At 42.3% G+C, this 25,014-nt stretch overlaps 1 protein-coding gene across 1 annotated transcript; it reads left to right on the plus strand.

The window, feature by feature from the left end:
• The first annotated feature begins 4,498 nt into the window (after nucleotides 1–4,498).
• On the plus strand, nucleotides 4,499–24,332 carry alpi.1 (alkaline phosphatase, intestinal, tandem duplicate 1). The gene is made up of 11 exons (XM_034081521.1): nucleotides 4,499–4,655; nucleotides 5,353–5,478; nucleotides 7,062–7,177; nucleotides 13,901–14,075; nucleotides 15,190–15,362; nucleotides 18,638–18,772; nucleotides 18,860–18,935; nucleotides 21,149–21,283; nucleotides 21,455–21,646; nucleotides 21,967–22,083; nucleotides 23,174–24,332. The coding sequence occupies exons 1-11, from the start codon at nucleotides 4,562–4,564 to the stop codon at nucleotides 23,446–23,448; spliced, it is 1,614 nt and encodes a 537-aa protein (XP_033937412.1). The 5' UTR covers nucleotides 4,499–4,561; the 3' UTR covers nucleotides 23,449–24,332.
• Nucleotides 24,333–25,014: the final 682 nt, after the last annotated feature.

Consider the following 25,014-nt stretch of genomic DNA (forward strand, 5'->3'; position numbering starts at 1 on the left):
GAACATTTTGCGAAACACAATAGCCAGCATGTGTAGTTCTGGGGGGGTGTTCGATTCCAGTTTTGGATAGTCTGGCGTGGTTTCGTTCCATTTCACACAGCTGTTTGACGGGGAACTGTAGTCCTAAACGATAGCTGGGGATTATGGGTAGTGTAGTGTCTTCGGCCATCCTAAACTCAGAAATGTTGACAATCGCAATGATGCTCGAAATGTCCCTTATAGGCCTACGTCTGTTTCCGGTTATTTTTATTTTGAAATTCAGTTCCTGACGGACACCAAAAAAGCCAGAGATTATGGAATTAAACCAATAAATAAAAGCAAGGATAATTGTGTGTTATTGGTGAGTAAATAACAGTGTGTTATTTTGAAAAGAATAACAAATTAGAAGGAAAAAAATATTTAAAAATACAGATTTCAGTATCCTGAGGCTCTGAGCCCCATTTATTTTCCTCACAGACGGCAACCAAAGTCCGAAATTATACGATTTAAAATAAAAGCAATAATTGTGGCTTGATATTGAGTAAGAACATGTTTTATGAACCACACAGCTTCCGGTCTTCCACGACCCGACCGGAGAAAAAGACGTGCTGCAGCCTGCAGGCAGGAAACACGTTACCAGTAGAAATACATTGCTTTTAAAATCGTGCTGTGCAACACGAAAAAAAGGGGCAAATCGTGTTGGTGAACACGAAATGCCGTGAGACTGGGTTGCACAGCACACACACACACACCACACACACACACACACACACACACACACACACACACACACACACACACACACACACACACACACACACACACACACACACACACACACACACACACACACACACACACACACACACACACACAGCACACACACACACACACACACCACACACACACACACACACACACACACACACACACACACACACACACACACACACACACACACACATGTACCATGTATACATCACTTCAGGGGACATTACATTGACTTACATGCATTTCCTGGAGACTTATCCTAACCTTAACCATAACCAACACATGCCTAACCCTAACCCTAACCCTAACCCTTACCCTAATCCTAACTCTAACCCTAACCAAGTCTTCACCCTAAAATTAATGATTCCCCTCATGGGGACCTCCATTTTGTCCCCATAAGGGAGGCGAGTCCCCACACGTGACTGTGTAAACAGATTTAGGTCCCCACAAGTATAGTAATGCTAGTCCACACACACACACACACACACACACACACACACACGCACGTACGCACGCACGCACGCACACACACACACACGCACGCACGCACGCACGCACGCACGCACACACACACACACACACACACACACACACACACACACACACACACACACACACACACACACACACACACACACACACACACACACACACTCTCACACACACTCTCATACACACTCCCATATTTCTTTTATGAGTCCAATTAAAAACCTAGAGGGGCCACTTCTGTTTGATGTTGAGGTAGCAATCTCTTGCCATTGCTGCCGTGAGCCTTCTTGAGTCAGGACGTGGGTCTCTCTGTACTTCACTTATAATTGTCCCAATTGAGTTGCATGCCAGCAGTAAAATCTTTTATGGCTGGCTGTCTAACTGTTTTGAGATGGGATCTCAATCACCACACTTTATATAAGAAAAGGGTTACATCATTTATGGAACCTCTTTAAATTGATCTAGATACATTGTTCATCTGTCTTGTGGATGTCACTCTTCAAGTGTGTCTTTGAGGGAAGAGGGGTCATATTTGTAAGAAGGCCAAAATAGATCACAGGCATCATTGCATTCTAGTTTAATTGCTCCACCAGTGCTGTCTCTGTTTTTATTATCCTCAAAATCTGGCAATACGTCTGTCTCCTCTTTCTTTTCCTCGACCTACCGAACGTCTGACTCTCTCCCTTCTTTAAGATACCATCTCAAGCATCACCAACGTTTGCCATCAGTATCCTTGGCTCAATCTCTCTATATCTCTAATCCCTTTTAAAAGCCACCTTTTAAAAGCTGTGAAAAGGATTTGGTTATTTCTTTGAAATTGTGGTTGTGTGGTCTGGCACCACCCACGTGTATATTCTCACTTTGACAACCTAAACCTAAATATTTCCCTCCATGACTTGTATTCTCAACGCAAAAATCTAGCTAACTACTGTAATTTAAAGATCCTATAGGTTACAGGAGCCTGGCAGGGGGAAGGCAAACAGAGGGGGAGTATAACATTTGCAATCTACTTTTAGGGGAGTCTGAACCAGGATCCAGATGCGGAAGAAAGGGAGTGCTTATTTGTGTGAATAGGTATTTGGGTAGCTGTAAAGCAATGTATATTGCTATACACTTTAAACAGATCTGCTTTTTCAGTTTTTTTTCATGTCAGAAAGGGTAACCCCAAGAATTTAGGTCAAAGTCAATTGGATGCTCTTCCATTTTGGAGGAATTCTCTCTAATTATTACCATGCCTTGTTTTTTCAGACAGAGCAGGCAGAGTAAAAGAAAAATGCCAAATGACAGTCCATCAGCCAAAAAGGCCAGCAAATAACTTGTAGTCACTTAAGTTGTTCTGTTTCTTCTCAACATCTGATATTCGGTTTTGAAAGGGAAAGGGAAGTGGTGCAGAACTTGCATTCATTCACTAATATAGTTATAGAACGGGAAATCAGTTTGAGCACACCACATGATGAAGAAAAGCCCCCCACTGTACCGTTTCCTCTGCTTCGTCTGTGATCTCAATAGAATACAAACGTCACATCACATTACATTGCATTTAGCTGAAGCTTTTATCCAAAGCGACTTACAATAAGTGCATTCGACCAGGAAGATACAAACTTGAAGAAAACAGAATCATATAAGTACATCAGGTTTCATAGAGCCAAAACATTTCAAGTGCTACTCAACTGGCAGCCAGTCCTTTATTAGTATAAGTGCTTTGTTAGTAATTCTATCGCTCAAAGTGGAGTCGAAAGAGATGAGTTTTTAGTCTGCGCCGGAAGATGTGTTGGCTGTCACCATCTGTTAAATATAAACCTGCTCTCCATCAGAAGCCAGGATAAAATGTTACAAATGTAATACTAACTGAAACATCTTAAACCCATGGGGGAAGGTGTGTGGGACCACTGAAAGTTGAACATCAGAAGGTTTTTTTGTTCCTGAAATATAAAATACATTTTCAAAACTTTTGTTCTGCTTTGCTTTGTTTAAGTTAGTCTTCTTAAGACTATAACTGCTTTCCCACAAGCATTCAAGCTTGCCATATAATCAGCCCACAAAAGCTACTAAGCACCTCTTGGTGGAGGGATGATCCAAACTGAGACCTGAAACCGCCACCAGGTGTTTACACTTGTTATGCAGGAAGCTACTTAAACTTTCCCAACATTAAATAGACTTTCTCTCAGGAGCAAACCCATAACAAATGGACCGACAGACATGCCTTCACAAGTTTTCCTGCTCTATCATTGCCAGTGATGTGGTGTGGGCCGCATCATGTGAGGCCTTTTTATTGCAGTCTTGATTAGGCACATGTGACTAACTGCAAACCCCTTTTGGCAACAGCTGAGCGATTGGCAGGGAACAAAGCGTCTTCCAGAGCTCTGAATTGAAATAAGATTCAGCCTCATGGGTTCACGAGACGAGACTCTTTCCTCTGGAATTTTGATTCTTCTGGCCGTGTGGAACAACTTCATTTCACACATTAACTGTTGTGTTCGCATGGTAGAGAGAGATTCTCCTTCTGCAGGCGGTCTCTACTACCTCAAGGAAAATTCTAACCCAGCTTCACTTCCCATGGAAAAACCAGCCAAGACAACTTGAGAGAGGGAAAATGTTGGGGTCTTTTAAATGCAAAAAATTCAGAGAGGGGGAAATGGAAATATGATCATTTTCCTAACATGAAAAGCAGAGCACACCAAGAATTAATCATGATGATTTCAAGAATAGCTTTCACCCCGTTCATTTTCTTCCCCTTGGACTGTTTTTCCAGGGCATGGGGGGAAAATAAATGGAAAAATACATAGTTATGATTTGTATTGTGATTGGTGCCAACACAAATTGGGTATCCATTTTGTTTCTCTCCCTGTTAAAGGCTGCTGCATAAAAAGACCCATTATACTGTACATTTACCACATCAAAGGACCATTCACATTTTTATCATACACAACTCAGAGTGGGGGAGCCAGAGAAAAGAGGGGAGAACTAAATTAGAGGAAGCTTTTAAAACAATAAAATGGGGGTAGTGCATTTTCAGGAATCAAGGAGCTGTGATGCTACAGCAATCTTGTGTGGTCCCAGCCTCTCTCTCTCTCTCTCTCTCTCTCTCTCTCTCTCTCTCTCTCTCTCTCTCTCTCTCTTCCTTCTCTCACATTTTCTCTTCCCTCTTTTGTAGCTCTAAGCCTATGAGCTGGCGTCTGCCCTTCCTTACTACACACCCAGCAGGGCTTTAAAAAGGCTGGGCCGGAGATCTTAGCTGCCTCACACACTTCTGGGCTTGGTGTGCTGCTCTGGAAGCTGTGTGTGTCAACCTTCTCTAGCCTCCAGGTCCCCCGGATTAGAGATGCAGACGCCACATTGCAGGGCCCCCAATCTCCTGCTCATCCTTCTGGGCCCCATACTGTTGGCGGTGGTCCGGGCTGCAATGGAGAGCCAAGGTGAGGAGACAACAGTCTTGTTATTGCTGTCTGCAGTTGGGATATTAGTGGCACTTTGTGGGCAGACAAATGGACGCGCAGAGGGACTCAAGCAGGTAACCTCAACCTGGGAATGGGTGAGTGCGTGGGGACAGACTGTGTTTGAGAACTTCAACTGCGCTGGTTCATGAACACAAACTTGGGTGTGTAGGTGTAATAGAGAGTATGTGTAAGTGTAGATGCACAAAAGTATGTGTGTGTGAGTATATTGTGCCTGTGTCTACCTTTTGATTTCAAATTTGGGATGTGTTGTTTGTCTTTCCGCTGTGTTGGTGTGCGGTTGGAGCAATGTTCCTGTTTGACTCTCAGTGGGCATAAATGGACAGAAACAGAAGTTTCTTCTTGGCTATTTTTTGTCATTTTTACACTTATTCGAGGAAACCTCAGTTTTTTAACCCAAGGCCAAATATAATTCAAAGTGTCAGAAAACACAAAGAATGAGTGTTCAGGCACCCACAGACACATTTGAAGCTTCTCTGCAATGGAGCTTTAGTATTCCACTCATGCAAAACTCCACACACCCACACATACTAAGAAGTCAATATCACACACATCCCTGATTCTCTTCATGCTAAATCTCAGAGATTAATTTGTATCCATCCTCACCCCCCTCATACCTATTTCCTTCTCCATCAATCTGTGTGTTTCCAATTGGCAGCACTCTATGAACTTGAGAAGGAGCCAGCCTATTGGGATGCTCAGGCCAGGGCAACACTGGAAGCTGCGCTGAATCTCCGCCCTCGGGAGCACCAGGCCAAGAACCTCATCCTGTTCCTCGGTGACGGTAGGTTGTGCTTTCTTTATGCAATACACTCAGCAGACATTCAGCTCATACTTGTTTGGGGTTGTACTTCGAAAAGATTGTTAATTTCAACCTCAACTTTAAGTACAGTTCAATATGCAATACAAGACCACACTCAGGAGGGTTCAGTTACAGCGCTTTGGCTGTGCTCAGAATGGATTGAGGGAAAGGGGCTTGGACAGCAGACTGTAAGCCAGGCAGGCGTCTGTCAAAACTTGAGGGCCAATGAGCCAGTTGTTGTTATAAAACTTTGGATATCTTAAGTCAATTATTCAAAAGCCTAAAATTGATTATGTTTCTTGGAATTGAGCAAAAGAGTTTTGAAGTGATGATGTTCAACATGTAATTTTCTCACATTTACCGGAATCAAGTACTTTAATTCCCTAAACTTAAACCTTTCAACAATGGATATAATCACAAATGTAATGTAAAAGGCATCACTTGCGGTGACAAACCCACAGACTCCTGTAGTTCCCCTCAACTTTATGGAGCTATTAGAGCTACTTGTTTTGATAGTAAACTTAGGACAAGCTTGTAAACATAGCAGAGGATTTTGCAGCTAAAGAGCAATATATGTTCCTACCAGAGCTAGAGTGAATATTGGACTAGTGGTGCAGTCAATTTGAACTCGACAGTTAGAATTGCAGTTCCCTGTTGAAAGATTCGCACAAACAGCGTTTCATGACGTTATTAATGATCATACTTTTTACATTGTATCTTTAAGATAGTTGTCATCAGACAGAACATGTCTTTGGAATTTAATGTGGCATTCAGTGACTTTCTACCAAATGGATGACTCTGGCCAGTTGGGGAAACTTTTCATCTTGATCACTTACGATTTATTTTCTGTAAGAGGAGCTGCTAAGGGGTGCAAAGAGTGTTTTGCTTGTAAACTACCAGAATATCTGCTTTACATCAGACCGACTTAGTCAGAGTTCTGGGTGGTCGGGAAGTTTTCTTTGTGTATCTCTCCAGTAATGCCCAGCACAGAGCATGCATCATTTCAAATTTATGACTGATTTTGAAGGAAGAGTTAAGTGCATCATTGTGACATAGGCTTAGTAAAGTATGGTTTTCGCAGTCAGGGGCTAAATCCAATAGTGGACCACACAAATGGATAAAACAGATCCATAAATTGTTTCAGAAAATCAAAACGCGTATCCTGCATACTTTATGTCAAAATGCCTAATATTGACATAGCATAATGTTATATAGTATGTTTATATGTTCCACCAATAGTGGTCTGAATGCTTGCCTCAAATAATCTGTGTTATGAATATGTGATTCTCTAGTAAAACGCTACATTGAATTTTGTAATCCGTTTATGTAAATATCCTTGACTTGCTTTTTCAAATAAACACATTTATTATTTTTGTTCTGGATTTTGAAACATTTGAAAACTGGACAGGGGAAATTATTCTGGGATTGGTGGGCGTAAAACAGCAACACCTCCACATGCAGTCAAAGCATTCAAAATCGTTGTTCTTGTCAGTAGACTGATATAATCAAGTTAAGAAACAAAATGGACTATATTGCTGACTTAACCTGTAAATGATTTCTCCCAGGTATGGGTGTGTCGACAGTGTCGGCAGCTCGAATCCTGCGAGGTCAGATGGACGGCGGCTCGGGGGAGGAGACAATGCTGGCCATGGACACTTTCCCATATCTAGCCCTGTCAAAGGTAAAAGCACCACACTCCTGACCTTTAGCTCATTCATCACTTTTTTATCAAAAATAATATATAAGTGTGGACTACATCGACATTTATAATTTGAAGGAGGGGTTTATCGTATAAATCTGTGTTCTATCAAGTATTAACAAATTCTCTGAAATATAAATTATAATTATGATCACTGCATTAAATGTTTCGCCATTTCGCCTTTTGAACCATCTTTGAAACAATTTAACATGTTAACAAATCTGCGCTGATTACAGATTAACATACACATTGTTCTAAATAGACTATTTTGACACGCACACACACACACACACACACACACACACACACACACGCACGCACGCACGCACGCACGCACGCACGCACTCACGCACGCACGCACGCACGCACACTAACACACTATCAACTCAGATATCAGTGGACAGACTCCAAGGATGAGCTCTGTGTTTGTATCTGTTGTTGCTTGGTAAATCAGTACAATGCGTGACACGGATTAAGAGATAGAAAACAAGAGTGAGAGTGTGAATACCCCAGTGCAGGGGTCGGCAACCCCTGGCACGCGGCACCGTAACCAGTGGCATACTAGGAATAAGTGGAATAAGTGTGCAAAATATTTAAATTGTATTTTCGGATCCTGAACGAGACCGCCGCCAGAGCGTTTCTCCCCATTACCTGCAGCAGGAAGCCATGCACGCAACGCAGCCCCGCTCTCTTTAACTCCAGGTGACTTTCTGCCGCATTCCTCCGTGGTGCAGTGCTGATCGTTTCACCACAGAGGAAAGCACTTCACAAATTGCAGTAGGCCTACCCATAAGGAGCTGTACAAATGCCGCAGTTTTTGCGTGGCTGTGTCTTTAGTTGAAAGCCCAGTGGCGATCTGCTCATCTCTCATTGAAATAATATGCTACAAAGGGGCGGACTGGCCATCTGTGTGTTGAACTTTCCTGTCAGCTCCCAGACCGTAGTCGAGGAGGGCAGAAGCAACAAGCTTCAGGTTCAATAAACCACTTAAGCTTAAATTACTGGAGAGAGGCGAGCTCTTCTTGGGAGGCAGCTGTTCTTCTGTTTCACAAAATACATCACAGACCTCTGTTTTTCTGCTTCCTCGTTTCACTTCCAGAAACTATAGGTTACTTACGTAACCCCAGTCCTTAGAGTAACATGAAGTGAGATGTCTCACTATGGGATGCGCCTCATCGCGGAGCAAACAGAAGCATCAATCTCATTACGCCAATCCTGATTGGCTGGTGATCTTGACGTCAGCGTCAGGGAATTCACCCCCTATAAGTAGCTTGAGCCACGACGCATGCGTCATTCAAAATAAGCACCTCTTCTCGCTTCACCATAGCAAGGAGGGCCGTCTGGTGAGACATCTCACTTCATGTTACTCTGAGTACTGGGGTTACGTAAGTAACCTATAGTTCTCATTCATAACACTCCGTTCGATGTCTCACTATGGGAAATTGTAGCTCCCGTATTGCCAGACGAGCTTATCTCGAAAATCACCAAACCAACCAGAACTTTAACAGGTAGAGCTCTGACTCAACCAGGTGCCCAGCACTGCTCGAGTCACACTGGGAGTAGAACGTCCAGACTATTAAGAGGCGGACAAAAGTGAGCGGCGAGGACCAGCTCGCCGCTTGCACCAATGTCTTGGATGGGAGACATCCTGGACAGAGCCCAGGATGCAGCCAGACCCTGAGTCAAAAGAGCTCGCGGACCCGAGGCTGCCTGCGAACTCTGACTCGTATGGGCCCCAAAGCATTTGCTTCCACAAACCAGTGGGAGAGCCGTTGCTTAGTAACATGCTTGCCCTTATAAGGGTTAGCCCAGGACACAAGGGGTTTGGTCATTATGACGACGCACCCTTGATCTGTCCCTGTACGTGCGTAAAGCACGGACTGGACACGGCAAATCCGGCCGCTGTTCCCCGGAGGAATACAGTGGCGGGGAGGATGCCTCAATGTCAAATAGGGTACCTGAACCAACCGCCTTAAAATAAAGGTAGGGTTGGGCTTCAACCACACTCTGTTTGCCCTGGGGCGAACCGAGTGCCTGAAGACTGTACAGATAGCGCATGAGTGCCACTGGCTCGCTTTGCAGCTGCCAGGGTCAGCTTCATGTCACACTGTATTCAGATTGTACCACTCACGGGCCAGGCCCATAGAGCCAAGCGCTCTGGGTGTGGGTGAAAGATCGCCCCCCCCGCTTGGGACAGTATGTCCCTGCGTACTACGTAGTGGGAGCTGCCATGGCTGCCCGCACAGCAGCTGACATATCTCCGCTAGCCAGTACATAGCTGGCCAGTGCGGAGCTATCAGAATAAGTGTGTGGCGTTGCTCTCTCACTCTGGCTAGAGTTGGAGGTATCAGAGCCAGGGGTGGGAACGCGTACAGAAGGCCCGGGGGCCAATCATGCGCGAGTGCATCCACGTCTAACGGTGCATTTAGATCACGCATCGAAAAGAACAGCTGACACTGAGCGTTGTCTTTCGATGCGAACAGATCCACTGCGGCTCTGCCGTAACGCACCCACAGATGGCTCACAATCCTTGGATGTAGAGTCCAGTCTGCATAAAGTGGTGTACCTCTGGACAGTAGATCTGCCCCGAGGTTCATCACTCCCGGTACGTGCGTCGCTCTCAGAGAGAAGAGACGTCTACCGCTCCATAGGATAAGTTTGCGCGCCAGTGTGTGTAACTGGAGAGAACGCAAACCCCCTTGGCGGTTAATATACGATATTGTGGTCGTATTGTCTGTCCTCACGAGGACGTGATGTCCCCTAAGGAAAGGCAGAAAGCGTTTTAGGGTGAGAAACACCGCTAAAAGCTCCAGGTAATTTATGTGCGCCCGCTGGAGGTCTCTGCTCCAGAGACCTCTCACCGGGCGACCTTCATAAATACCTCCCCAACCTGTCAGACATGCGTCCGTGGTGACCACTTTCCGTGAAAGGACAGCACCCATAGGCACACCTCGTACTAGAAAAGTCGGGTGCAGCCAGTGGCGCAGTGCCATTACGCATTTCACAGTAACCATCACTCTAGTGGGTTTAGTTTTAGGGTGGCCACCCAGCGCTGAAACTCCCTCATGTGTAAGCGTCCCAGTCGTACGACCAGGATGGCTGATGCCATGAGCCCCAGCAATCACAGGCATGATCTGAAGAGAACATGTTTGCGCAGCTGGAAAAGAGCGAGACAAGCTCTGAAAGCTTTCACTCTTTCCGCTGACAAGCGAGCTGAAAAGGGCACCGAGTTCAGGCGTAAACCCAGGAAGAGTATAGTCTGCGCGGGGCACAACATGCTCTTCTATGTGTTTATTATGAAACCCAGGTTGAGCAGGTGCTTTACGAAGACATTTGTCTGCGTAACAGCCTCCTGCTCCGACTGTGCGAGAAGCAGCCAGTCGTCCAGGTAGGTCGCCAGGCGAATACCCTGTTGTCTTAACGGGCTATCGCGGCTTCCGTACATCGTACAAACACCCTTGGACTGAGAGACAGACCAAAGGGGAGTACTCTGTATTCATAACAGATCCCCTGAAATGCGAATCTCAGATATCTCCTGTGTGGGTAATATACTGGGATGTGGAAATACGCATCTTTCAGGTCGACTGATGTAAACCAGTCGTTTTGTCGCACGAGCCGCAGCAGAGATGTGTGAGTGAGCATTCTAAACTTATATCTTTTTAGATATTTGTTCAGAGCCCTCAAATCCAGTATTGGCCGAATTCCGTTCCCTCCCCGTTTGGGAACGAGGAAGTACTTGGAATAGAAGCCGCCCTGACTCTGCTCGGCAGAGTCAGGGCGAATCGAAAGGGAAAAATACAAAAGCATTGCACACAATTTAAACCAATCAATGTTGTGTAATTAACAAGGATAATCTGGTGTTTTTTAGTCGATGAGTAGTGCAGATATCACTGTAAAATCAATCGACAGTAAGGGGAATACTTACTTCCGGGTGTACAATTCTCCGTTATCCAATGGGAATGGTGGCTCACATTGCCTTTAAGGGCAGCCGACACAAACGAATGCCATGCTTCCATGAGCGTCAAATCCCGCCGCAGATGGGAATACATTGCAATCAGTTGAAAGCTATTTGCGTCCCTTTATGAAGCTGAAGGAGCCTAGGAGCGTCACAACTGCACGCCACGGGACCCTGACCAAACGTCGCTCCCGGACGATTATGGAGTGAGAGTGTGTTGTCCTTATTATTATGCCGTTTAAACCAATTATTTAAATGTGTTTGTTAAATTCGGCATCATGTAAGTTGCGCTGACAGGTCTACACACTGCTTCCCCGCAGCGAGGCTCCCCCCGCACTCCTGCTGATAGTTCACGAGCGTCAAGCTCCTCAACCCCCCCGGCCCCTTGATAATTCTCGATCGTTGGCACGCTGATAACAAAAACATGTTTTAATGGCACTTCATATCAAAAAGGTTGCCGACCCCTGCCCCAGTGTAAAGATGGGTGGGTTATTTGCTTTGAGCAGTGTTTCTCAAAGTGGGGGGTGCGGCCCCTCTGGGGGGCGCAGAGGCATGACAGGGGCGGCGCGAGAGACCAGGAGGAAAACATTTTTTGACAAAAAAAAAAATTGGAAAAAAAAGAAAATTGTTATGGCGTCGGCATGACCGGCGGAAGTTACACTTAGAAACCTTAGGAACCTATGAGGGCGCTGTAGGACACAGGTGTGTAATGTACATGTTGAGGATGGAAGGTCAATAGGCGGCGTCACCCCCTAAGCACCCCCAATAAATGTATGTCTTTTTTATTTTTATGTGTGAAATTCATAATTTGAAAAATTATGCTAGAGTACAGTACAAGTACGTCTGGGTCTCTGTGTTTCATTCAAGCTCGGCTCTGTGTCTGTGGAACGAGCCATTTTGTGTGTGTGCGTGCGCGAGCGAGAGAGAGAGAGAGGGCGCACCGGTACCGGAGATTGTTATTGTTAGCATCTGGTGCTAGCTAGCTACGCTAACGGATATAAGGAGCTTTTTCAACAACAAGGTGGAGGGAGAACTCTCGCCTGTCAGACTGAGAGGCTCAGATAACCTCAGCTCAGTGAGGTAAATGACTCTCTCAGTGTTTAGATTACCCACTGAGATTAGTTATCTCAGTGGTAGTATATGATCATTATCGGTATACAAAAAAATAAGAGAATACATGAAAAACAGTTGTGAAATACTATGACAGTAAAACAAGAATACAGTTTAAAAGGGGAGTGATTTGTAAAATATCCATAAAGAAAAAGAAAATCTGTTTACAGTTCTGTTTCATTTGGGTGTTGAGTGATATATCCATAGATCTCTTCATTTTGCTCTCAAAGTGCACCAGATTGATGCTTTTAAAGGTGGGGTAGGTAAGTTTGAGAAACCGGCTCAAGATACACTTTTTGCTATATTCCATGGAATGCTCTTAACATCCCGATAGCAATGAATATCTTAAGTGCTTTGACAAAAAATCCATGAAAAAATGTCATCTGTGGAAGCCGTAGCGCTGTAAAAAGCACGACCAATCATTTTAGCCTTCCATCTGTGCACAAACTTATCTCGTGCCCTCATTGGTCATGTGTGCATTTGTGTGTGTTGGAGGAGGGGCTCTGTAAGGCAGTGGCAGATTTTTTCCGGTTGTGTATTTTCAAATTCTAGCGCACTCGAGCTGGTTTCTCCAAAATTACCTACCCCACCTTAAACTTCAATATATATATATATATATTAAAAAAAAAAATCCCGGGGGAGCATGCCCCTGGACCCCCCTGGAGGATGTTAGGTCCACTCCCCACTTATAAAAATAGCACTTTACCCCTGCTTACACCTATATGACGTGAGCTGATTATCGAGCCTTCATTGTAACAGTCGCGGGTACTGTGTATGTGCGTGGGGAATGTTGCAGTACAAAATTCAACTGTAGCGACCGGTACATTAATGGGAAACCCTAAATGTTTGAGCACCCTCTATGAAACGTCAAGCTACCCTACAGCACCCCCAAAAGAAAATCTCTGGCGCCACCACTGAGCCTGCAACCCCGTTTTGAAGAAATGTGCTGTGCAAAACAGGCTCATTGCAGCCACTAATGCTGTGATAAGACACACTTATTTGCCAAATATCAGCATTTTCTTTCTTTTAATGTTTTTGCACAGATTGCAAAGTGGCAAAGTATTATAACTTATTGTTCTAGCAAAGGGATTGCACAATTGTATTATGTATTTTTTTTTTTAGCACCCAGACTTATGGAGCATTGTTTTATTATCACTGTTCTAGTGATTTTTTTTTTTTGAAAGGAATGCTCACGTTCATATTAATGTATTTTAATAAATGTTAACTTGGCCCATTACGTGACTATTTGTGTTGGGGGGGCCCAACTTTTTTTTTCTCCAAAGGGGGGCCTGACGGAAAAAGTTTGAGAACCACTGGCTTAGAGTGTCCAATTTTTGCATTGCTTTGTTCTCTTGACATGTTGCATCTAGCCCTATACCATCCCGCTTCGACATAAGTCTTAAAACCTGTGTGAAAAGGGTTTTAAGGGATTTAGCTAAGAACAACACTTAAACCAAAATTGCAGACATTGTGGTGAAATTTAAAGTGAAATTAAAGTTTGAATCATTTTCATGGCCAAGTATAATCACTCAATTGTTGTAATGTAACTGACCCTCAGTGAGTGTAAGTATTTAGTGTTACTTATACACAGAGTATGTTTATTTCTGTCCTTTAATGTTAATTATGCTTCTACTTCACAGACCTACAGTGTGGATAAGCAGGTAGCAGACAGCGCAAGCACGGCAACAGCCTATCACTGTGGAGTAAAAGCCAACGCTAAAACAGTGGGGCTCAGCGCTAACGCAGTGGCCTACGAGTGTAATACCACCTTCGGGAATGAAGTCTACTCAGTGCTACGGCGTGCTAAAGCACAAGGTAAAGGTCAAATTGTCTTGGCTCATTATAATGTGTGTTTTTGTATTGGAAAAGGCCAGAGGTTTTAATTACATTCCTATCTCAAGAAATGCCTTGATCATATCTGCCATAAAACAAAATAAGAGGAATAAATCAATCAACTGATAAGCCTGTTACTCATTGCTTACTACTGGCTACTTAAGTGTCACCTCAATGTTCTGAATAGTCTAATAAAGAGATCACATTGACCTTTATAATTGGGTTTATAGTCATGTATATCATATACACACGGTATATTATACATGCACAACTTTATATGTATCAAAACTTGTTTATCATTCATGTTTGAGGATTATTTCATTTCCATTATTAGAAAATGTATACCCATTCTTTCTAGCAAAAAGATAAATGTATTCAAAAGAACTTCCCTTAAAGCAATACATCTTAACCCTACAACGCTTCAAGGTTTCTAGGACTTTAATGATGATATGAGCCAGAAAAAAAGTCAAATTTAAAGGGCAAGTTAACTGGGATCTTAATTAAATTATTACTAATAAGACCATCAATCACAAAACATAATGTACAACAAAGAAAATCACCATATTAGACTGCTATGATTCAGCAGCTCTAACAATCAAAGCAAGTGGTCCAGAAAATGTAGCTCGTTGCTGCCGAAACCAGGGATTGAACCAGGGACCTTTTGATCTCCAGTCTAACACCTCCCAACTGAGCTATTTTGGCACATAAAGTCCTCAAATCTTGGCATTTTAGTGGAAGACAAAACAGCATTTTGTAATAATATCACATCCTACAAAAGTACAACCTTCAACTAATACTAGAGGGCTATTGGGCATTCACAATGTAAAAAGCAGTGATTTCATGTTTTCACTCATTCATTCTGTAGTTAAACGCTTTTCTAAGGAGCAATTACTCCTATTGTTAACTGGAACCTGCACTTGATTACTTCCAACTGTCAGGAAGGATTGCGTCACTGTGGTTACTTAATATGAACTGAGCCAGTGCCAATTTTTCTTCCTCTAGAGCAGCTCTATGTCCAAGAAAATGTTAAATGACTTACCAATGCTCTAAATGTCATTTGTAAGTTGTTTATTCTGTGTGTTTCTGCATTGTCCAGGTAAATCAGTTGGTGTAGTGACCACCACACGCGTCCAGCATGCCTCCCCGGCAGCAGCTTATGCCCACTCTGTCAGCCGAAGTTGGTACAGTGACGCAGATCTTCCTTCAGGCGCTCGCCAACAGGGGTGCGTCGACATTGCCACCCAACTCGTCACCAATGTTGATATTGATGTATGTAAGCACAATTGTGATTTAAACAGCTTAAAGGTCCCCTATTATACTGTTTTTCATCAATATATCATAGGTCTCAGATATATACAAAACATGTCTCTGAAGTGTTTGGCTCCAAATACCAAACAGATCATGCATTGTAGCATCCCATAATCCCCTCTGTTCCAGCCCTTTTTCAAGAGGGGGGGGGGGGGGGGGGGGGGTGTGTCATTGGTTATAGAATGGTTATGACATCATAAAGTGGCCAAAATCTGATCAGCTCATTTTCTGACAGGTTTTTTATATAAATGGAGAAAGAGAGGGGGTCTTTTTTCCTGAAACTTTCAGAATCTCTTTACACAGAGGGAACACATATTTATGTGTAAAAGACATGAACAAATTGAATTTACATAATAGGTGACCTTTAATAAATATACCCTTATCATCTTAATCCTCCGGACCCATAACTAGGTTTTCAAAAGTTAGGTGAATGAAGTTAAATCTAGAGCAATGCTGTTTATCCAGTGTGCTCTATTGTTATGGCAGGATTATTCTTTACAATATTATCAGAATTTTTCTTCCACACTTGCCCCTGCTAACATCTCAGTAGATGAGCTAGTAGATCATTTTAATTCAAAAATTAAAAATGTTATAGATGCCATTGCTCCAATTAAGGTAAAGGAAGTGACTGGGAAGAAAATATCTCCATGGAGAAAGGCCATGACCGTTAAAACAGAAAAAAGAGAATGTCGAAAAGCTGAACGCAGGTGGCGAAAAACAAATCTCCAGGTTCACTTTGAAATTTATAAAGAGAGACTTGGCCTTTATAATTTGGAATTGAAAAACGCACGACAATCATTCTTCTCTGACATCATTACCAAAAACAAAAACAACGCACGTGCCTTGTTTGCTACCGTCGACAGACTAACTAACCCCCCAGTGTCAGTAGCCTCTGAATTTCTAACCACCAGGGCGTGCAATGATTTTGCCTCCTTTTTCACTGACAAAATTCAGAAAATCAGACAAGCAGTCAGTGCCTCTGCATCAGGAACAGCAAATGTGCTGTCTCTGTGTCCACTTAACATCAATTCAGACATCATGACACAATTCCATCAGATTAATGATAAAAACCTAGAGGACATTATACAACTTCTGAAGTCCTCCTCCTGCTGCCTTGATATTATTCCAACAGGATTTTTCAAAGATGTTTTGCCTTGCATGGCCTCAGAACTACTTCATATAGTAAACAAATCTCTTCACTCAGGTATTTTTCCACAGGCCCTGAAAACTGCAGTCATTAAACCGCTCTTAAAAAAGAATAATCTAGATGCTTCAGTAATGAACAATTACAGGCCCATATCAAACCTGCCATTTCTAGGTAAGATCATTGAAAAAGTTGTTTTTCAACAGTTGAGTAATTTCTTGCATTTAAATGGTTGTTTCGATGTGTTCCAGTCAGGCTTTCGTCCAAACCACAGCACTGAGACTGCTCTTGTAAAGGTTTTTAACGACATCCACTTAAACACAGACAGTGGCAGAACTTCAGTGTTAGTATTATTAGATCTCAGTGCTGCGTTTGACACTGTTGACCACAGCATATTACTAGACCGACTGGAAAACTGGGTGGGACTTTCGGAAACAGTTCTAAATTGGTTTAAATCCTACTTAAAGGATAGAAACAACTTTGTTTCTATAGGTAAATACACATCTGAGTTGACAAATATGACATGTGGGGTTCCTCAAGGCTCCATCTTGGGGCCTCTTCTCTTTAACATCTACATGCTACCACTGGCTCAGATAATGAAGAACAACAAAATAAGTTACCATAGCTATGCAGATGACACACAAATGTACGTAACAATTTCACCAGGAGACTATGCTCCAATTCAAACACTGAGTAAGTGCATTGAACAAATCAATGACTGGATGTGTCAGAACTTTCTCCAATTAAACAAAGATAAAACTGAGGTAATGGTCTTTGGAGCCAAGGAAGAACGTTTAAAAGTTAGCGCTGAGCTTCAGTCTGCAATGTTCAAACCAACAGATAAAGCCAGGAATCTAGGTGTAGTCATGGACTCTGACCTGAGTTTCAACAGTCACATTAAAACAGTTACTAAATCAGCCTACTATCACCTAAAGAATATATCTAGGATTAAAAGACTAATGTCACAGCAGGATTTGGAAAAACTTGTCCATGCCTTTATCTTCAGTAGACTCGACTACTGCAATGGTGTCTTCACAGGTCTCACTAAAAAATCTATTAGAAAGCTGCAGCTGATTCAGAACGCCGCTGCTCGAGTCCTCACTAACACTAAGAAAGTGGACCACATCACTCCTGTTCTGAAGTCTTTACACTGGCTTCCTGTGTGTCAAAGAATAGATTTCAAAATATTGATGCTGGTTTATAAAGCACTGAATGGTTTAGGCCCAAAATACATTACTGACCTCCTGCTAAACTATGAACCATCCAGATCTCTCAGGTCTTCAGGGACTGGTCAGCTTTCTGTCCCCAGAGTCAGAACTAAACATGGTAAAGCAGCATTCAGTTATTATGCTCCAAATATCTGGAACAAACTCCCAGAAACCTGCAGGTCCGCTGCAACTCTTACTACTTTTAAATCCAGGCTGAAGACTTTTCTTTTTGTCGCTGTTTTTAATTGAACTTTTCATATCTTAAACTGCACTGTAACTTTTATCCATGTACTTTTTCTAAACGTAATTAAACTCCATGACATTTATGAGAGGGACTGCTCGAAAGCAGAGATATTTGGAATATCTGGCATCGACGGATGAAAAATAGTGTTTTGGTAACACGGAGTGTTTTGGTAACACTTTAAAGACTTTGTTATGGAAGCAAAGCAGGGGAGGGGTGTGTACAGCCTCCTGAGGGTCCGATTGTGGATGTCATGCGAGCAAAATATGGTGAAGAAAGTCTGTCTAAATTAAATCATATTTTAGACTGCACTGTAACTTTTATCCATGTATTTTTCCTTAATGTTTATTTTATTAGCACTGTAACTTTTATCCATGTACTTTTTCTTGTAATGTTTAATTGAACTATTCATATTTTAGACTGCACTGTAACTTTTATCCATGTATTTTTCCTTAATGTTTATTTTATTTGCTTTTCTTTTTTAATGCTTAATGTCTTTCATTTCTTTTTTGTAAAGCAGTTTGAATTACCCTGCGTCGAAAAGTGCTATATAAATAAACTTGCCTTGCCTTGCCTTGCCTTGCAATGAACATCATATGCAAAACAAAAAGTATAATGATCCCATTCTGACAATCCATTAAAGGTAATTCTTGGGGGAGGCAGGATGTATATGACACCAAAAGGCACTGCAGACCCCGAGTACCCTACCTCCAACTCTCGAAAGGGGGACCGCAAAGACAAAAGGAACCTCATTGATGTGTGGCTAAAGGCTAAACCAGTAGGTTATTAAACATTTATTTGAGATATTTCCACATATCTTAACATATGAGTCAAGGGTTTAAAGTGTCTCTGATTTGTTTTTCAGAAAAAGAAGTCACACTATGTATGGCACAGGAAGGAGTTTGATGAGATTAATGTTAAAACTACTGACAGGCTAATGGGTAAGTACTGTTTATCCGTCAACACTGACAGGAAAGAAAAAACATAATATACAACAATGCACACACAACATACACATTCTGACCCATAACGTACTTCTCAGGCGTTAACAGATAAACGTCTTATCTGAGTTCACGAAACCTTCTCAGTGGCTCAGAAACAAGAGGATTTCAATTACTGTTAATCACTTCTGCATCTTTACAGTCGTATGATGTAGTTATGACTGCAGTAAACATTTACAGTTAGCAGGTAAAATCACCCCTAACTACAGTGATACTTAACGAAAGGGCGTTTTTTGTTGTAATGATGCGCATGACAGTATGTCTTGCCAGTTATATTGCTTTCATGTATGTGTTACAGAAACACGTTTATTGCCTGTAATCTTTACAGGATACAAATGTGCTTCTACATACTTCCTTAATGGCAGCAATAGATTATTATTATTACTTTATTACATTGCATTTAGCTGACGCTTTTATCCAAAGCGACTTACAATAAGTACATTCGACCAGGAAGACACAACCTTGAACAAAACAGAATCAAATAAGTACATCAGGTTTCATAGAGCCAAACATTTCAAGTGCTACTCAACTGGCTATAGATAAGCCAGTCTTTTATTAGTATATAAGTGCTCTGTTAGCAGTTCTTTGTTAGTAATTCTATCGCTCGAAGTGGAGTCGAAAGAGATGAGTTTTCAGTCTGCACCGGAAGATGTGCAGGCTTTCTGCTGTCCTGATGTCAATGGGGAGCTCATTCCACCATTTTGGAGCCAGGATAGCAAACCCATGTGCTTTTGCTGATGGGAACTTGGGTCCCCCTCGCAGTGCGGGTGCAGTGAGCTGTTTGAGTGCACGCGCTGGGGTGTACAGTTTAACCATGTCCTGGATGTAGGAAGGGCCAGATCCATTCGCAGCATGGTATGCAAGTACCAGTGTCTTGAAGTGGATTCTAGCAGTTACTGTAGCCAGTGGAGGGAGCGGAGGAGCGGAGTGGTGTGGGAACATTTAGGAAGGTTGAAGACCAGACGAGCCGCTGCATTCTGGATGAGCTGCAGAGGTCGGATGGCACATGCAGGTAGACCAGCCAGGGAGTTGCAGTAGTCTAGGCGTGAGATGACGAGAGCCTGGACCAGAACCTGCGTGGCTTTCTGGGTCAGCTGGGGACGTATCTTCCTGATGTTGAAAAGCGTGTATCTGCAGCAGCGGGTTGTAGCAGCTATGTTTGCAGTGAAGGACAGGTTGTTATCTAGGATCACACCCAGATTCCTTGCAGTCTGAGTCGGAGAAACAACAGAGGTGCCGATGTTGATTGTCAGGTCAAGAGTGGGACAATCTTTCCCGGAAGGGAAAGCAGTTCAGTCTTGTCAAGGTTGAGCTTGAGGTGATGAGCAGACATCCACTGAGAGATGTCAGCTAGACAAGCAGAGATGCGTGCGACGACCTGGGTCTCTGAGCGGGGAAAGGACAGAATTAATTGGGTGTCGTCAGCGTAGCAGTGATATGAAAAACCATGCGGCCTAATGACTGATCCGAGCGAGTTTGTGTACAGGGAGAAGAGGAGGGGACCAAGAACAGAGCCCTGAGGGACCCCTGTAGTTAATTGACAAGGGTCGGACTCAGACCCTCTCCAAGTTACCCTGTAGGTACGGTCTTTGAGGTATGAGGTGAGGAGGGAAAGTGCAGAGCCTGAAACTCCAAGTTCTTGGAGAGTGCGAAGGAGGATCTGATGGTTCACCGTGTCGAATGCAGCAGACAGATCCAACAGGATGATGACAGAGGAGAGGGATGCTGCTTTGGCAGTGTGCAGTTCCTCAGTGACAGCAATGAGAGCAGTTTCTGTGGAGTGACCTGCCTTGAAACCAGACTGGTGCAGATCCAGAAGGTTGTTCTGATGGAGATAACAGGAGAGTTGTTTAAAGACAGCACGTTCAAGTGTTTTAGACAGGAACGGGAGGAGAGAGACAGGCCTGTAGTTTATAACATCAGACGGGTTGAGTATGGGTTTCTTTAGGAGAGGGTTTACTCTTATATTATTGTTTTTCTTATTAGCATCATCAGAGTATGTTTCTAATCAATGGGAAAGCTTTTCTGAATATGTTGTAATGTCTTATCAGCACCTCCTCTATCAACCCTCCAAAAACAGAAGTAATACATGTAATTTATGATTGATTTATGAATACATTTAATTTATGATTTGTTCTTTTTGGGGGTTCCAGGTCTGTTTGAGCCAAAGGACATGCGATTCGAGGTTTTTCGGAACAGAACACGGGACCCCTCCATCGTGGAGATGACGGAGAAAGCCATACAAATCCTCAGCAAGAATCCCAAAGGATACTTCCTGTTTGTGGAAGATGAGTGCTATATCTAAAATCCTTCCAACTTATCCAAATCATTTTGAATAATGTTAAGAAAAAGCTATATATAACATAATCATACAGGAAATGTGGACTAAGTCTGTTATAGGTGTGTCGTCAGATGTTTTGGGCCAGGTCTTATTTATCCGTTTTGTGTTGCTCTGTTACGAGGAAGAATTGATCACGGCCACCATGACGGCATTGCCAAACTGGCCCTGACAGAAGCTGTGATGTTCGACCGAGCCATTCAGCACGCTGCACATCTAACCAGGGAATCTGATACTCTCACCGTGGTCACTGCTGACCACTCCCACGTCTTCACCTTTGGAGGAAACACACCTCGAGGGAATCCCATCTTCGGTATGGTCCAAAGCACAAAGAAGTGACTGCAGTCCAGATCATTAAGGTTATATACGAGGGCACATAAAAAGTGTAGAGAAAAAAAAAAGAGTAACAAAGTGGATTTGATAATAAATACCATATGTGGAAAATAGGCCTAAAATAATTGTTTAGACATTCATGAATGAGGTTTTATATTAAAAATTCAAGACTGTTCACACAACAAGTTCAAAACATTCAATTGTACAATTGTCTCACGAAATACATTTTGAGTGCTCGTTTTGCCTCTCAGTGAAAAGAAAATGTGAATGATGTTTTTGTATTGACCCTTTGTCTTTCAGGCCTGGCACCAAAGAGAGCCGATGACAAAATGCCTTTCACCAGCATACTGTATGCCAACGGCCCTGGTTATGTTCATATAAATGGAACCAGAGGGAACATCACAATGGTGGATTACCGTAAGTACAAACCTATGGTACAAACTAATGTCTTTCAGATGTGTCTGTGCTGACGTGTAGAGACAGCGTGAACTCATGTGGTTACGGCTGACTCATGCCCATGTTTTTCTCTGGAATGGGAAGATGGATATAATATTTATGATAGTGACTGTAATGTCTTCTCCTCCGTTCTCTCAACAGGCCTCATTGTTTACAGTACATGTAACTTTGCTTAAAAATAGCTATTTGTATTTCTTTGTGGAACACTGGACAGCAATGATCCAGTTCCTCCTCCACTTGTTCTGCACCATTCACTTTAATCATTGCATGAGTGTGCATTGAAGGTGGAAATACTTACAGGAATGATTTACCTTTTAAAATCCACAATTTTGTATTTTTGAATGGACAGTTTAATATCTGTGTTTCAAAAGTGCACACTCAACCCATCTGGCACCCTAAGTAAACATGCAATTACAAGTGAGACATTCATTTCTAAAACTTTAAGTATCCATCTGGAGAAAAATGAAGCAATGAAAAAGACAGCATTTATATTCTGATTAAAACCATAAGGCCAAAACACTATTGCAATTTTTTTTTAAAAAGTTGACGTGGTTAGACAATACATTAAGGTTTTCCAACATAGTTTTGGCAATGAGAAATTCACAGAACTGCAAAATGACCTTTCATCTAGAGCACACCAATGATTACACTTTGTTTGCATAAAAAAAAGTTCTGGAATCTGTCTGTACACTTTAGAAAGATCAGGCAGTAAATGCTGTCATTTAAGTAAATAACTTAAACAACGTTCTTGGTTTTTAAAATGTTGTAATTAAATGTAATTAGGTAAATTCCAGAAGATTTGAAGACACAAGTTATGGGCAACAGCCAAAGGTGAATGCAATCTTAAAACTATTCCTAGGTGCCCTGTGGGTGGTATTTGAATGACAAACAAAGAGAATCCAGTGCTTAAAAGCTAACAGTGACATGGGTTGCTAAGGTATTCTCTGACATCATATTTGTGGTGACATAAAAGCATCTGTGTTGTATTAACAGTTGATGATCAAAGCAGAGAGTTGCTTGAAACAGTGCTTTGTTACGAACTTCTCTCCAGATGATGAGGAGTACATGCAGCAGGCTGCCGTCCCGTTGGATTCTGAGACGCACGGCGGGGAGGATGTGGCCATCTATGCCAAAGGCCCAATGGCTCACCTGTTCCATGGGGTGAAAGAGCAGAACTACGTGGCGCATGTCATGGCCTACGCTGCCTGCTTAGAGCCCTACACAGACTGCCCCCCTCATCCCCACAGCCACACCTCAAGCAGCTGCGTAAACACAACCTCTAGCCTCTTGTTTGGCCTGCTTACCCTCCTTTGGTTACTCAGATGACCCCATAAACACATTGCATCGACACAACAAAAAGGTCACAAATACGATGTATGCATGCAGCAATCAGACACTTAATGCACTAAACATTGATACATGAGAACATGCGCACACACCGACTATATGCATTCAGGTCAGATTGCAGGGGTAGACATATGCAATGCCATATGTGTACAAATATAACCTCATACATCCTGATCACAAAGTGTAGATTCAAATGAGCATGTATTCAAGAGAAAATCCAAATCCAGGTGCATGTAGTAACAAACAGGCAGGGTAGAACATAAACAAATATGCAAACAACTCTTTAAGATACAGTCCATGCAACGGTCGCTATTACAGAGCTGTCTGTATTTACTTCAAAAGGACTATTTAAAACCTGTATTGCAACATGACTACTAACTTGCACTAACTAGTTTTAGTTAGTTAAATTTCAGTTGTCTTCTTGTTTTCCAAAGTTAGATACTGCTTGATCAGAGCTACGAGGAGCTGCTTACACATCCTTTTTACACCTCTGAGGATTTACAAGGAATAACTTGAAACAAACAAGCACACTGAGGGCTCACTGTTCAGCTTGTGGACATTAAGAAAGTACACACAGATGTTGATCTTTATGGCTGTGACTGTGTGGATGGAATAAATGACTATCTGATGATATCAGAAACCTGAACTAGCCATCGTGCCATGACAAGCTGCGACACCAACAGACCTTACACGAATCATGAAGATGCTGTATACCCTCATGATTGAGAAACATGTAGCTATTCGTTTTTAGTATATTTTATCAAGTTTGTATCTTGACCTCCATAAAGTCAATCTGTTCTCTTTCCAGGTCACTTGATATTTAATCTATTTAGATTGTACATGAATGTATTTTGCAAGCAACACTTTTGTCAATGTATTTTTATACTGTGTTTTTTGTTACTTAAATAAGGATGAAAACATTCATGCGTTCTTGAGTCACAATTATTTGATGGCAATTATTTAAGGTAACACCGCATTTATAGGGCCCTTAGTTTCATAAATGCCTACAGAGCAACTGATATTTGGGACATTTTATGAAAAGGGTTTACTATTTTCTTTACATAAATATTTCAGGATCAAATAAAAAAATACTTGACAAAATTAAGTTGAATGTAAGCATTACACAATGCAGGGACTTTGGTTTATATGCATCAATCAATGCAAACATCTGACTAGCAGATTTAATTGTGAGGAGATCTGTTAGAATATGATTGTCACACAGTATCTCTCATACAAACTAAGATGGTCTGTTTCCAAAATCAGATACATGGCCTCAAAGAATAAGCCTCAGAGGAGTAAAATGCATTTTACCATCAATTGATACACTGAGTACACAAATCGAAGCCTGTGACTATTGAGTAACACATTTTCATGGCGTTAAGATCATCGAGGTCATTCTATTTGACCCAACAGAGCAGTGAAAAGCTGTGTCTATCTTAACCCTTTGATACACAAGCTATGCATACCCCTTCTAAGGGACAACATGGGTCAAAAATTACCCGTATTGACTTACAATGTTATTTCATGCATGGCTGAGTTTTTCTT

Source organism: Pseudochaenichthys georgianus, chromosome 4 (genome assembly GCF_902827115.2).
Source record: "Pseudochaenichthys georgianus chromosome 4, fPseGeo1.2, whole genome shotgun sequence".
NCBI lineage: Eukaryota > Metazoa > Chordata > Actinopteri > Perciformes > Channichthyidae > Pseudochaenichthys > Pseudochaenichthys georgianus.

Coding starts and splice junctions, on each gene's coding strand:
- alpi.1 (XM_034081521.1), top strand. CDS start 4,562: ATGCAGACGCCACATTGCAGGGCCCCCAATCTCCTGCTCATCCTTCTG. Junction 4,656..5,352: donor GGCTGCAATGGAGAGCCAAG/GTGAGGAGACAA, acceptor TCCAATTGGCAG/CACTCTATGAACTTGAGAAG. Junction 18,773..18,859: donor TGTGGCTAAAGGCTAAACCA/GTAGGTTATTAA, acceptor TTTGTTTTTCAG/AAAAAGAAGTCACACTATGT.